Raw genomic sequence first — 15,067 nt, 5'->3', positions numbered from 1 at the left:
CCTGGCAGTTCCTTTTTCGCTCTGTCAAGATGAACCCTCGGCTGAGCGAGGGAGGCTGTGGCTGTGGGATGAAGGAGATCCGTCAGCCACCCCCTCCTCTCCCCAGTGCTCCCTCCCACCCAGGGGCGCAGCGCTCTTGTGGCTGGGCTCTTTCCCATGCCCGTGGTGGATCAGCGTTCCCATCATTTGCATTTTCTGATTGGAAGAAGTTGCAGCAGCGCCTCTTTTCTGCGGCGCTGGAATTTCCGTTTCAGGAGGCGAATCCCGTTTTCTTTATTAAAGCGCTCGTGCCTTGTGATAGCCCCGACACTTCAAAGCAGCAATCCGGTGTCCCATGCTGATTAAGATTTATTCCTCTGCAACTTCCTCGTCCCTGCAGACAGTTTCCCAATGGAATATCCATAGTAGGAGAACTGGCTCCTGAAGCCACGCAGACAGATCACAGGCCGTGGCAGAGCACGCGCTGTCGCTTCTTGGGGCTCCTTTCTCCCAGGAAAAGCTCAGCTGGGAGCTGATTCCACCCGGGAAGGAGATTCCCCATCCATCCCTGCTCCTGGCAGGACGGTGCCAGTGTGGGTGGCACCCTTGGCTGCCTCTCCTGGAGGTGGCAGGGTGAGGAACACCCTCTGCCCGGCTGTCACACAGGGGTGTCACACCGCCGGGGTGAATCACCGCAACAGCAGCACCTGGAGTGTGCTCAGGGCCTCAGGAAACAGCTCCTGCCCTCGACTGTCACCCTTGGGATGCTTCTGCTTGAGTTCCAGAAATTACAGATCAGTCTTAGGTTTAGGTGTGGGGGGTTTTTTCTGTCTTTCTCCCAAGTTTCTTTTGGTTCTGTTGCTGTTTAAAGGATGAACTGCTCTAGGGACATAAAGCGATGAACATAAAACATAAAATCCTGCTTCCTTTCCTGCGTGTTCTCCCTAAGGAGGGAATGGAGAGGATGGAGACAGCCCCAGGTGTTGCTGTGGAATACCTGGAGTGCCTCTCTTCTAGCTGACCCTGTTTTTTCTTCTGTTTCCTACTTTTCCCACTGCCTGATGACAGAAGCTAAGTTTTGTTGCACAAATATAAAACCGGGAGAAGCTCAGGACAGGTTCCTGGGGAGGGGGGAGTGGATGCCCTGAGAGGCAGGAGAAGCTCCTGCAATCCCAGAGCCTGAGCTGAGTGATGTCTCCTTCCTTTCCAGGTCAAGGTCCTTCTCATCTTCTCCCTCTCCTTCTCCAACACCGTCTCCTCACAAGCCGCTGGCGAAGGCTAAAGGGGAATTATTGCCACCTCCTGGGAAGGGGTAAGGATCCATCTTCCCCTGGATACCTCTGAAGAGAGTCCAGACAAACGCTTCTGACCTTCAGGGGCCTTAAGCTGTAGGGATGCAGGATCCAGATGGAATATTGGGAAGGAATTGTTCCTGCCAGGGTGTGGAGGGCCCTGGATCCCTGGAAGTGTGCGAGGTTGGAGCAGCCTGGGGTAGTGGAAGGTGCCCCATGGCAGGGAGTGGAACAGGATCTCTGAGGTCCCTTCCCACCCAAACCATTCTGGGGTTCTAAACCTGGCTGAGTTTAAGAAAGAAACGAAAGGCACAAAACAAAACCTTTATTGAAAGGTTTTTAGCTTGGCAAATTTAATGAAATAACGACACTTTTACTTGCTAAATCCAAGTTAAACTGTCCGAGTATCCTTAAATATTTCCTGTATGCTGCGAGTGTTTGAACACATGATTCACTGCTGGAAGGTTCTGTGTGTGCAGATATATTTGTATAATCTAAATGTACGTAACAGGAGCTGTAAGAAAGTTTAAATTCCTTCCTCTGCTGTGGCTTTGGTTAATCCACAGCCTCAGAATAAAGAAACAGTTCAGCCTCATCAACTCCTCACACTGGATGACATCCACACGGATGAAAACAGGACTGGAGCTCCGTGCAGCTGGGTTTGGCACATTCTGACAGCCCTGCTGCTCTTTAAAATTCCTGAAATTGCTATTTCACAAACCCCGCAGCGGCAAATCACGGGGCCGCAGGAGGGTGACACAACACCGTAGTGATGTCACCTCTTCTAAGCTGACCTGCAAATAAATGACACCATGGGAATCCCCCTGAATTCTCCAGAATTCAGGACGATCTCCTTTGCCACAATTCCTGTCCCTTGTTATCCTCCCTTTTGGGTTTGGTTGGGTTTTTTTTCCCCCCTCTGAGGCCCCTGCAGTGGTGTCTGCTCCCTCCCGGTGCTGCTGGCAGTTTGGTGACGCCAGGGCAGCCTGTCCCAGCGCTGGGTAACGTGCCACGAGCTCAATCCTGTGTTCTGCAGGGGATAACTGCGGATTGTGAGCACGGGAGGAGGAGGAATCAGCAGTGTGTGTGTGTGTGTGCAGGCAGCATCTCCTCCCCAGTTAGTGGGTGTGAAATCAGAGCTGGGGCCTTCCTTGTCCAGGGGCTGGAGGGACAGCACACAGGGAATGGCTTCCCACTGCCAGAGGGTAGGGATGGGTGGGATATCAGGGAGAAACCCTTCCCTGTGAGGGTGCTGAGGCCCTGGCACAGGTGCCCAGAGCAGCTGTGGCTGCCCCTGGATCCCTGGCAGTGTCCCAGGCCAGGTTGAACGTTGGAGCTTGGAGCAGCCTGGGACAGTGGAAGGTGTCCCTGCCCATGGCAGGGGTTGGAATATGACCTTCAAGGTGTTTCCAGCCCAAACCATTCCAGGCTCAGACTCTGAGCAGTGTCCAGCTGTCAGAGCAGAGGCTGGAGTGCTCCAAGCCCCGGACTGGGCAGCACTGAGGAGCCAGAGCCATTCCCAGCTCCTGCTCTGGCTGTTGGATATCACACTGGTGTTCCCATCCAGTTTTCCAAAGGGAACACAAGCCAAGGGACAGATCTAAGGGATACTTGCACACACTGGCTCTTTTGCACCCTCCTGATCTATGTGCTGGAGCTAAAAAGGGAATTTTTGCATTAACTCTGCTCGTTTCATTCTGAAGCCTGACTGGTGGATTTTAAGCAGGTGTAAGTGTCTGGGATAAAAATGATGGAATTAAATGGATAAGAGACAACATTTCCACCCAGTCTGCTTGAGGAGTTAATTTACAAGTCAAATATCTCCAGAATTGGCTGTTGTACAGTAATTTGTCTCTGAAAAGGTGAATTGATTGAGAATATGGAGAGCAAATCCCTGTAGGGAAATCCCTGGTGTTCGTGTTTTGGTGAAACAGCCAAGTGTTTGTAGCTACAGGAATCACATCAGGGCCAGGTTGGATGGGGTTTGGAGTGACCTGGGAATAGTGGAAGGTGTCCCATGGAATGGAGTGGGATGATTTTTGAGGTCCCTTCCAGCCCAAACCATTCCAGGATTCCATAATCTCTAGAGTATTAAACAACAGCAAAGCCCCGAGCGCATCACTGCTGAGGGTGTGCTGGGTGCTCCGTGCCCTGGGATCACGCACCTGAAAACTGTCCTTTTTCCAGGGAAAAAGCCGTGAAGAAACTCACTGACCTGCCAGTCCCTCAGCCACTCACGAAAATTACAACAGCGGCCCCGGAGCCAGCCAAGCCAGGGGATAATCGGGAAGCCAGGAGGAAGGAACGTCAGACAAGGACTCCACCCAGGAGGTGAGAGAGCTGGGGGGTGGAGTGAGGCTTGATCTCATGGGAGATCCAGCAAATCCCGGGTTTCTGTCCCCTGGAAGTTCCAGCAGATCACAGAGACCTGACTGCCGGGGTTAAGGGAGAAATCCATCTCCTGGGGCAGGGAGGGAAGGGGAGGAGAGCTGGGGTGGAATGTTCCTGGTGTGCCACGAGTGGCTCCTGCCTGTGGAGGCTGTGGGGAGGATGGAGTGGGTGGAACGAAGGAAACGTGGCGAAATCGGGGTGGGAGCGGGGAAAAAGGCGTTTGGGGAGCCGCTGCTGGCGGAGGTGGCACGGAGAGGGAAGAGGGACCTGTGGGGTCGGGTTGGTCCCACACGGGGCTGATGTGCTGGGGTGGAGGGTCAGCAGCTGAGCCACACTGGCCACAGGGGTGTTCCCCACCAGAGAACGTCATTCCCAGGATATTCTCCACCAGAGAACGTCATTCCCAGGATATTCTCCACCAGAGAACGTCATTCACAAGGGGATCCCCCAGAACATCATCCCCAGGGATATCCCTCACCAGAGAATATCATTCCCAGGGGTATTCCCCACCACAGAGCATCATTCCCAGGGATATCCCCACCACAGAACATCATCCCCAGGGATATCCCTCACCAGAGAATATCATTCCCAGGGGTATTCCCCACCTCAGAACACCATCCCCAGGGATATCCCCACCTCAGAACATCATCCCCAGGGATATCCCCACCTCAGAACATCATCCCCAGAGATATCCCCACCTCAGAACATCATCCCCAGAGATATCCCCACCACAGAACATCATCCCAGGGTTATTCCCCACCACAGAACATCATCCCAGGGTTATCCCCACCACAGAACATCATCCCAGGGGTATCTCCCACCACAGAGCATCATCCCAGGGTTATTCCCCACCACAGAACATCATCCCAGGGATATCCCTCACTAGAGAACATCATCCCAGGGTCATTCCCCACCACAGAACATCATCCCCAGGGATATCCCCACCTCAGAACATCATCCCCAGAGATATCCCCACCACAGAACATCATCCCAGGGTTATTCCCCACCACAGAACATCATCCCAGGGGTATCTCCCACCACAGAACACCATTCCCAGGGATATCCCCACCACAGAACATCATCCCCAGGGGTATCTCCCACCACAGAACATCATTCCCAGGGTTATTCCCCACCACAGAACATCATCCCAGGGTTATTCCCCACCACAGAACACCATTCCCAGGGTTATTCCCCACCACAGAACACCATTCCCCGCACACAAACTGGGACAAGTGGTGGAAGGGGCCGATCACCCCTCAGGGAGGGCCGGGGGTCAATCAGAGGGCGCTGAGCAAAGCTCTGGTTTTCTCTTGGGGTTTTCCCCCTCCTCTCTCTCTTTCTTTCCCATCACAACTCTCATTCTGGAGGGGTGTCACCGAGACACACAAAGCAGTCACACGCAGACAAGAGATTTTCGCAGGGCAGAGATCCTTCCGATCCAGCTCAAACCGAGACAGGACGGAGAGAGAGCCTCTTTGTTTTATTTCTTACTTTTTATACATTTGTGGGTCCAGCAGAAGATTGGCTTCTGGGGTTTTTCACCCCTCAGCCAAGTGGCTAAACCAACTGTCAGTTACAATTGTTTTCAGGTTAGAAATATGCAAACAAAGGACAGAGAATGAAAAACAAAGGATTTGTTTATGTTGCATCTGTGGGAAAAGGTAGAAAACTGCTCTAATATTCTACAGTAACTAAAAGATCTGACTCCATTTATGAAATTGAAAAAGGCCTTTAAAAGCTCAGAAGAACCAGGGTAACAGAGGTGTGTGTGCTGCCTTGCAGGAGGACCATCAGTGGCAGCATCAGCGGCAGTGCCAGCAGCTACAGCGGGTCCAGCTCCCGGTCGAGGTCCTTGTCCCGGTCTCTCTCCAGATCTCATTCCAGATCATCCTCTGCCTCAGCCTCCCACTCTCCCTCGGGGTCAAGGAAGTCCAGGTACAGCCCCGAGCCTTTGTGACCTTTGTTTAGCAGCAGATTGTGCCTGTTGTTGCCTGGTTTGGTTCCTTCTGGTGGAAACTCTCCGTAGCTCCAGCAGCACGAGCTGGGAGGCGGGACAAGGTTGGGTTTGTGTTACAGATCCCAGATCCTGGATTGTGCTGGGGATACGGTGTTGGAGAGGGCATGGAGTGATGGAACGAGATAAAATGGCCTTAAACTGATAGAGTGGATATTTGGGGAAAATGTTTCCCTGTGAGGGCACTCAGGCCCTGGCAGCTGTGGCTGCTCCATCCCTGCAAGCGTCCAAGGCCAGTTTGGACAGGACTTGGAGCAGCCTGGTCTCTTGGGAGGTGTTGGGGTTGGAGCTGGATGATCTTCAAGGTCCAGCCCAAACCATCCCATGACTCCCTGATACTTCCCTCGTGGTTTATTCCAGGAGATAATCCTGTCGTGTGTGTCCAAACGTGTGTGTTTAACCTAAACGGTGGCCAGAACAACTCCTCCTGGCCAGGGTGATCCCACGTGCTAATTAAACTACAAATGAACTGTTCCAGGCTATGGAACTTGGCTCTCCTGGGCCTCTCCTACCTCTGGTGCCTGTGTGTCCTGAGGGGAGATGCTTGGCCTCTCAAGAGAGGGAGGGCAGAAAATCCCTAAAAGGCTCAGCTAATGATATTTTTCCCTTGCTGGCAAAGTTGCAGGTCCAGTTCCTTTGTGTTTAGCCCCAAGTGAACAGTTCCAAGTCTGGTGCTCTGTGGGATGTGTAAACAGCAAACTCCTTCCAGCAAAGAGAAACAAACCACACTCAGGTCACTGCTTCAGGATTTTTTTTGTCTCTTCTCGCAGAGGATTCCCTGAATCCTCACAGGCAGAGCCTTGAAACACAATACTTCCCTGGCACCGGGGTGTAAAACCAGTGGATGGAGCAGGATTTGGCTCTGAGCAGCTGCAAGTTCCCTTCTGTGAACTCTGTGGGACTCCAAGGTTCAGCACCCGCGTTATTTTACGGAAATCCCGGCTTGTTTACTCCGTGCTTGTCACATTCCTCAGCTCAGCCAGGGGTGATGCAAGAGCTTCAGAGAGCACCGGGGCACGGGTGGGAAATGTGAGCACGCTGGAGCTGCCTGTGCTGCTCCTGTGGGAAGGGAGAAACGTGGGAATTGTGTGCCCACAGCAGCTCTGCTGGGCAGCCCGGTGGCCTGGAGGAGCTCCAGGCTCATCCTGGCACCCTTGGAACAATCCATGAAACCCCTCGGAGCTCAGCTCCTGGTGCCAGGGGGTAGAGGCTGCAGAGGGTTGGTCTGTGCTGAAGCTGCCACAGCCACCCCAAGGCAGGTTCCAGCCAGGGAGCCTGGGCCTGGCTGGCAGAGCAGGTCGGCGTGGCTGGAGGAACAGGCTGGAGAGGCTGCCTGAATATTCACGGGCTGGGAGGGCTCGGCTTGGGAGGCAGCTTAAAGCTCATCCAGTCCAATTCTCCGCCGCCTTCCACTCAGCCAGGTTGTTCCAAGCCTGTCCAGCCCTGGCCTGAACACTTCCTGGTAGGAGAATTCCATCTTGGAGGCATCTCCGTGTCGTTATCAGTCGTGACAGTGGATGTGTGCCAAGAGCACAGGGAACCCTTGCCCTGAGCTGTAACGCTGACCTGGATGTGCCGGTGCACTCCCTGCTTTCACTCCCTGTTTTCCTGGGCAAACAGTGACCTGTTTACACATCCCCTTAATCCTTGCCCGTAAATAATCATCACTTTCTAGGCCTGCACCCGACAGCTTCGGGGCTTTCTTTCATGCCAGCAGCACCCCAGGGCGCACGGCCTTGGTGCTGTCGCTGCCTGCCGAGCTTCCCAGCATCCAGCCACTCCGGGAAAAACGCCAAAAAGGCCCGGAGTGCGACGAGCTGTCGGTTCTTGGCAGGTCCCTGAGCGTGAGCAGCGTCTCCTCCGTGTCCAGTGCCTCGTCCAGCAGCAGCTCCGTGCGCAGCGCCGACTCCGAGGACATGTACGCGGACCTGGCCAGCCCCGTGTCCTCGGCCAGCTCCCGCTCCCCCACCCCGGCCCAGCAGAAGAAAGGTACAGGCTCCTGCTTTGGTGGGCTTCTGTTCCTCGTGGAGGAGCAGAGATCCTTCCCTGGGGATGCTGTGGGCTCTGGGAAAACCGCTGAGCTCAGAGGTCCTGTGGAGAAAGGAGGATGTGGGGTAAATTAAGGTTCACATCCTTCCGTCCCTGTGCCTCCCGTCCCTTTTCCTGCCTGGCGGTTCTGCCTCTCCCTCACCCGTGGAAGGTGACGTAGATCTGGACAGCTCCGGTACCACGTTGCTCTCGTTCTGCTCCTTCCAGAGCTGTGGCAAAAGCCTTTGTTCTTTCTTTTCTGTTCCTCTCTGTGGGAATGCCCAATCCCCTAACGCCGTGCCCACGAGCTGAGTTAGCTGCTGTGGGCATTTCCATCCCTGGAGCGGCGTCCTCTTGCCCAAAGGCAGCAGCAGTCGTTCCCGAGTCACCGCCCGTGCTCTCTGCTTTCAACAGGAAAGTCCAAAAAGGAGGACAGTGCTAAAGAGGAGAAGAGGAAACGGGATGTGCCCGCTCAGCTCCTGAAATCGGCCAAGCCCACCCCGGGAAGCAAATCCCAGCAGCTGCCCCAGGGCCAGCAGCCCTCGGCACCGCCGGCGCAGCAGGGCGGCTTCAGCGGGCACAAGGAGATCAAACTGACGCTCCTGAACAAGGTGGGATGGGTTCCCTGGCGGCTGGGATTCGGGATTCCCTGCTCCTGGGGGCCTGCGCAGCGAAGGGGGGCGGGACAGATCCCAGCAGGAGGGGAATGGATCCCAGCAGGAGGGGGATGGATCCCAGCAGGAGGGGGATGGATCCCAGTGGGATGGGGATGGATCCCAGTGAGAAGGAGATGGATCCCAGCAGGAGAGGGATGCATCCCAGTGGGAAGAGGATGGATCCCAGCAGGACGGAGATGGATCCCAGTAGGAAGGAGATGGATCTCAGCAGGAGGGGGATGGATCCCAGCAGAAGGGGGATGGATCCCAATGGGAAGGAGATGGATCCCAGCAGGAGGGAGATGGATCTCAATGGAAGGATATGGATCCCAGCAGGAAGGGGATGGATCCCAGCAGGAGAGGGATGGATCCCAATGGGAAGGAGATGGATCCCAACGGGAAGGGGATGGATCCCAGCAGGAAGGGGATAGATCCCAGCAGGAGGGAGATGGATCCCAGTGGAAGGAGATGGATCTCAATGAGAAGGAGATGGATCCCAGCAGGAGGGAGATGGATCCCAGCAGGAGGGAGATGGATCCCATCAGGAAGGAGATGGATCCCAATGAGAAGGAGATGGATCCCAGCAGGAGAGGGATGGATCCCAGTGGAAGGAGATGGATCTCAATGAGAAGGAGATGGATCCCAGCAGGAGGGAGATGGATCCCAGCAGGAGAGGGATGGATCCCATCAGGAAGGGGATGGATCCCAGCAGGAGGGGGATGGATCCCAGCAGGAAGGGGATGGATCCCAGCAGGAAGGGGATGGATCCCAGTGGGAAGGAGATGGATCCCAGCAGGAGGGAGATGGTTCCCAATGGGAAGGAGATGGATCCAGCAGGAGGGGAGCTCCGGGCTGGGAGCTGTTGGGATGAGCTCAGCCAGGAAGGTCTGGGGCAGGCTCGGAGGGCGGCACACAGAACCAGTCTGGCAGCACACACCCTGTGGTGGCTTCACCTCGGGACTGTGTTGGCGGCTTCCCTGGGGCGCATTCCTGCTGCAGCTTCCAGGCTCTTCCCCGCTTGCTCGAAGGTCCCGCGTGTGCCGGGGCCTCTCCCGCTGGGAGATGCTCCGGGAGCGCTCCCCGTGCCGCACGGGCACGGCCAGGCACGGGGCCCAGCGGGAGAAGGGACGAGTGCCTGAGCACCCCGGGGTGCCCACCCCGCTCTTGCCGACCCCGCTGATCCCGCTCTGGGGCCCGGGTGGGGGAGTCGGGCCTCGTGGGGCTTGCTGCCGGGGCAGGGTGTGGGCCCCATCACGTGGGCAGGTTCCTGTTTTTGATATTTTGCTCCGCCAGCCCAAATTCCCCGGCGCAGTCTGAGGCTGCAGATTTCTCTACTTCCCTGTGCTCTGACGTGAGGAGGCTTTATCAGAGGCAGGAAGCTGCTCCGGAGGGAGGAGTGTGCACTGACACACGACAGCCTGGGAAAGGCACGGCTCCACATGCCTCCTTCACGTCTGCTATCCTTGGTGCTGCTGGGAAAAAAAAAAACAACCAAAAAACACATCCCAAAAATCTGCTGTCTTCCTGCTCCTGTTCCGAAATCGGCGCAGCCTTCACCCCAGCTGCTGTTGGCTTCTGGTGGTTGGGAATTGGGCGGATTCGGGGATGGCTGGGGCCGGTGTGCGCTGAGTTTGTTGGGAAAGGCGTCTGCAGGAGCCGGGCAGCAGCATCCCAGGGAGGGGCTGCGCCTGTTTCCCTCTCCAGAGGGAAGCGGCCGCTCAGCTCCGTTGTCTCGATTCCGTTGCAGGCGGCTGACAAAGGAAGCAGGAAGAGATACGAGCCGGCAGACAAGGAGAGGCCAACCTCTCCTCCAGCCAAACGGGCCAACCTGTCCCCTGACAGAGGTGAGGAGGCGGCAGCCAGCCCGGGCTCCGGCTCTCCCACAGCTGGAAAGATCCATCCCCAAACCCTGAGTGGGACTGCCACCAGCTGAAGGGGGGGTATTGACCCTGCTGCAGAGGTGACAGCAGGACAGTGCCACGCTGTCCCCGGGGCACGTTGTGCCCGGTGTGACTCCACTGTGCCCCTCTAAGTCCTCTCCCAAAAAAAAAAACCCAAACCCATGGCTTTGAAGGCACGGAGTTGTCACCTCCACGCCCACCCCACGGCCTCCTGCTCCCTGCTGCTGCCCTTGGATGTGGCTGTGGAAATCAGCTGTAGGATGGATATTAGGAAATATTTGTTCCCAGAAGGAACTGGAGCAAGGTCGAGGTGAGGAGTGCCCATCCCTGGAAGTGTTTAAAAAAAAAGGCGTGGAGCCATAAAAAAAGAGTGGATCCATAAAAAACTGTGTGGATCCACAAAAAAAAACGTGTGGATCCACAAAAAAAAACGTGTGGATCCACAAAAAACGTGTAGGTCCATAAAACATGTGTGGATCCCTAAAAAAACGTGTGGATCCATAAAATACGTGTGGATCCACAAAAAACATGTGGATCCACAAAAAATGTGTGGATCCACAAAAAATGTGTGGATCCATAAAAATACGTGTGGATCCACAAAAAATGTGTGGATCCATAAAAAACTGTGTGGATCCATAAAAAACTGTGTGGATCCATAAAATACGTGTGGATCCACAAAAACCCTGTGGATCCACAAAGACCCGTGTGGCTGTGGCGCCTGGGGACAGGGTCAGTGGTGACCCTGGTGGTGCTGGGCTGATCCTAACGATCTCTCCCAGAGCTCAGCCACCCCACGACTGCGAGTCCCGGGAGCTTCCTTTCGCACATCCCGGAGTTTTCCCAGCCCCGTCCCTGTCGGAGCCGTCCCTGGCCGTGCCCTCTCCAAGGCTGGGCTGGAGGGATGCGATCCCAGCCCGGGGGAGCGAGCTGCTCGCCCCACCTCCGGCTGACACAACCCGCTCTGCTCCTCGTGTTTAGAAAGACTCGGGCTTTCCAAGCGCTGCTCTCCCGGGCCTCAATCCCTCCCCAGCAGCGGGAAGGGCTGGGAAAACCGAGCCGGGGGCCGCGGCCGGTGCCGCCCTCCGTCCTCGGCCGCCGGGGGTAACGGGGGGCGTGGGGGGAGCTGGCGGCCGGGGGCGGCCGCGGTGACGCGGGAGCTGCCCCACGTGATGTTGTTTTCTGCGCTGGCTCGGCCGTAGGTGGATGCTGTTGACTCTGGGTGCCAGCCAGCAGCGGGGCTGTGCCAACAGCCCGCGACGTTCACCTCCTGCCGGGGCAGCCCGCGAGGGACCGGCCCAGGTCGGAGTTCACCGGGGTCTGGTTCACGCGCCAGTGGCAGGGCCGGGCTGCACTTTCTAGAGACAGGCTGATGTCATCCTCTGGTTTGGGGTGTTTTTTGTTGTTAAAAAGCGATTTTTAAGCTGTAGCAGATCGTAGAAGCGCGGATTGGTTTGGGCTGGAAGGGACCAAAGGGCAGGGACACCCTCTGCTCTCCCAGGTTGCTCCAAGCCTCATCCAGCCCGGCCTTGGACACTTCCAGGGGTGGGGAGACTAAGGCTGGGAGCCCCAAATCCGATGGCAGAGGTGCCCTTGGGTGAGCTGGGACTGAGCCCCTCGGCATCCCAGCACCAGACCGCTCCGTGGTGGTGGCCCGGGCGTGTCACCTCCTCTGCCACCCGTGGGCTGAGCCTGTCCCCGTCCTGAGGAGCACAGGGACGGCCTGGCACGCACAGGGGCCGCTGCCTTTGCTGCTCCAGGTAGAATTCCCTCTGTGCTCTGGGATAACCCAGCTGCTCCCCAGCAGCCCCCGTTGGGGCAGGGCCTGGCAGCTGAGCCGAGCCCAGCAAACACGGGGGTGCTGCTGCCTCGGGGGAGGCACCGCTGGCTCCGAAAGCGGCAGAGCTGCCCGAGCCAATCCACCCTGTGACCCAGCCAGCAGCTCTGCAGGCACGAAATGCCGCGCAGGAGCCTTGTTCCAGCAGCTGGAGGCTGAGGAAGGGCCGGTGGAGGGTGGTGCGTGCAGGGGACGGCGGGGCACAGCCCTGCCCGGCTCCCCCTGAGCCGTGGGGGGCACACACTGAGGTTTTTCCAGCTGCTGCTGGATTTGGAATGGGTTGGGGTTTTTTTGGCACGGTCTGGTCGGTCAGTGCAGGCGGGGGGTGGTGTGCCTTGGTGACAAGCAGGAAAATGAAAGAAATGTCCTTTTGCTCTCCCGCCAGGCTCTCGCGATAGGAAGGCGACCGGGAGGCTCTCGTCCCCCAAACAGGAGCGGCAGCGGGGCCAGAACCCGAAACCTTCCCCAGCACAGGCTGACAGGTGAGTGCTGCTGCTTCTGCTGGGCCTCACGCTCCTCCAGGGCCTCCAGCCCTGCTCCAGGCTCTCCCAGGCCCGCAGTTCCCGTCGCCATGGAGCACAGCAGGAGGAAGGACGCCTGGGCAGCTGCCAGGGGTGCCAGGGCTTGGTGCAGAGCCTCCAGCTGGGCTGTTCCAACTGGGGGAAGAGCAGGAGCCAAGTGGGTCAGGAGTGAGCTCAGCCAGTGGCTCCGCAGCTCGTTAGCACGGCCTTAACGAGCAAGAGTGCGACCCCTTTCCCCCCTGCCCAGCTCCTCCTGGCGCCTGGATCCAGTGCCTGAATTCCCCTCTCCCAGCCCCAGCTGCTCCCCTGGCTGCTGTGACACGTTCAGGTGTGTCCCCTGACAGCCCTGGCTTTGCACCTCCCCATCCAGGTGCCCAGCTCAGCCAAATTCCTGCCGGGAATATCCCAGTGCAGGGCTGGATGGGAGCTCCGGGGTTGTGGATCCTCTCCAGGGATCTCTGGGAGCAAACAGCGCAGGGAAGGGGCTGAGTTTGGAACTGAGGGGATGCTCCAGGGCTGTTCTCTCCTCTGGGTCTCACTGCAGCCACGAGCTGGCACTGAGTTCAATCCTGGCAATCCCCATGGAATAGCTGGCTTTTTACCGTTTCAGCCGGTTTTCAACCCAAAGCATCCTCCTGTCTCCAACCTCTTCTCTCCCACCTGCTCCTGGAGCCGTGTGTTAGATGTGGCACTTCCCGATGTTTCAGTTATTTTAGACATCGGGGAGAAATCCTTCCCTGGGAGGATGGGGAGGCCCTGGCACAGGATGCCCAGTGTCCCTGGCAGTGCCCAAGGCCAGCTTGGAGCACCTCGGCCTAGTGCAAGGTGAAGGAGCCGATTTTCCAGCTCCTTTCCCGCCCGAATCCCACGACCCCGCATCCCCGGATCTGAGATTCCCTCCGGGATGTCCCCAAGCTCCTCTCACCCCCGCCTCCCTCTGTCCCCGCAGGAAACGCCAGCTGTCCCCTCAGTCCAAGAGCTCCAGCAAAGTCACCAGCGTGCCGGGGAAGGGCTCGGAGCCGGGCGGCGCCGCCGCTGCCAAGGGCGGCAAATCCAGCACCCTGTCCCGGCGGGAGGAGCTCCTCAAACAGCTCAAGGCCGTGGAAGACGCCATCGCCCGCAAACGAGCCAAAATCCCGGGAAAAGTATAGTGGGCAGTGCCCCCCCGTAGTGACTGTTGATGTTTTTATAAATAGAGGAAAGGAAAAAAAAAAACAAAAAAAAAAAAAACGAAAACCAACAAACGCCCCCCAAAACAACCCCCCCCCCAAAAAAAAAACCCAAAAATACGCGGCCGCTTTGGGATTTTGCAGTTTCCCCTCCGTCTTCGTTTTGGCCGCGGTTCTTTTTAAGAAAAACCCACCCACACACACACACACATAAAAACAAAAAATAAAATTAAAAAAAAATATTAAGTTTTTTTTTTGTCCAGCCGGGAAAAGAGCCGCGACACGAAGGAGCGCAGAGGACTCCAGCCCCGCGGGCGCTGCCGCCGCTGCCGTGCCCCCTCTCCTGTTTGCTAGCCTCCGGTTGTTCTCTCCTAGTTAACCCCGCTGTGTGTCGAGTGTCTCCAGCGCTGCAGTTCTAGTCCCGTCGTGCCCAGAGAGCCGAAAACTGCTGCGAACTGCTGGCAACGCCCCTCGTCCCCCCCCAGGAAAGAAAATGATATATATATAAATATTCCTGCCTCAGCCCCCCTCTCCCTCCCCACCTCGGGAATGAGCTGTCGTTTCTTTGGAGCAGGGGATCGGTTCAGTTGATTTCCCAGGAGCCCTGCAGGTGTTTGTGGGCATGTCTCTCTGCCAGGAGGGTCCTTATTTGAGTTTTCATTTTATTTCGAGGTTTTTTTCCTTTTTTTTTCTTTTTTTTTTTTTATTTTTTTTTCTTTTTTTTTTCTTTTTTTTTTTTTTTTTTTTTGGAGGGATCTCCCCTGAAATAAAATATTTTGATAACCAATTTTTGCCTTTCCCTGCTCTTCTGTGTATCTGCCTCGCCTCGGGTGGGGTCTGTACCCCGCGCTTTGGGGGATTTGGGGGGCACGGGCAGAAGAGCCGCTGTGTTGGCTGGGGGAGCCCCCAGTGTGAAACCAGCGTCCCACTGGTGCGTGACTGGGGGGGCTCTGCACCCCCTGCCCCGCCTGGCATCCTCGGGGGGGTCCCTCTGGTAAATCCCCCTAATTTAGGGAACAGTATTTGGCAGCCCTGAGGGTCCCGATGGATCTCCCAGGCTCCTTGTTCCCGGTTTGGAGCCAGTATCCTACTGGTGGGAAGCGTTAGTGGGGGGCATCATCTGACAAACCCCTCTCGTTCAGAGAAGGATTTTTGGGGTCCCTGGGATTCCCCATCCCCTGGGATTCCCCCGCTCCAGCCCTGCCCTTGCTCCCGGTACGAAACCAGCGTCCCGCTGTCGGAGGCCACCGGGCCATCCCGGAGGGCTTGCCGGCAGCCCTCG

At 56.8% G+C, this 15,067-nt stretch overlaps 1 protein-coding gene across 4 annotated transcripts in view; it reads left to right on the top strand.

Moving 5' to 3' along the window:
- ZC3H18 (zinc finger CCCH-type containing 18) overlaps window positions 1-14,452 on the top strand; it is a 52,726-nt gene extending 38,274 nt beyond the window's left edge. For all 4 annotated transcript variants that reach the window (XM_040075432.2, XM_040075431.2, XM_058422101.1 and 1 more), the window contains 8 exons: window positions 1,190-1,291; window positions 3,459-3,602; window positions 5,445-5,597; window positions 7,511-7,665; window positions 8,119-8,315; window positions 10,108-10,204; window positions 12,481-12,577; window positions 13,566-14,452. In XM_040075432.2, the coding sequence (XP_039931366.1) occupies window positions 1,190-1,291; window positions 3,459-3,602; window positions 5,445-5,597; window positions 7,511-7,665; window positions 8,119-8,315; window positions 10,108-10,204; window positions 12,481-12,577; window positions 13,566-13,767 (1,147 nt within the window). In that variant the 3' untranslated portion in view covers window positions 13,768-14,452. The remainder of the gene's footprint in view (window positions 1-1,189; window positions 1,292-3,458; window positions 3,603-5,444; window positions 5,598-7,510; window positions 7,666-8,118; window positions 8,316-10,107; window positions 10,205-12,480; window positions 12,578-13,565) is intronic.
- Window positions 14,453-15,067: the final 615 nt, after the last annotated feature.

Source organism: Hirundo rustica, chromosome 11, assembly GCF_015227805.2.
Source record: "Hirundo rustica isolate bHirRus1 chromosome 11, bHirRus1.pri.v3, whole genome shotgun sequence".
Lineage (NCBI taxonomy): Eukaryota > Metazoa > Chordata > Aves > Passeriformes > Hirundinidae > Hirundo > Hirundo rustica.
The sequence above is the reverse complement of the archived record's forward strand: the minus strand, read 5'-3'. Positions and strand labels throughout refer to the sequence as shown.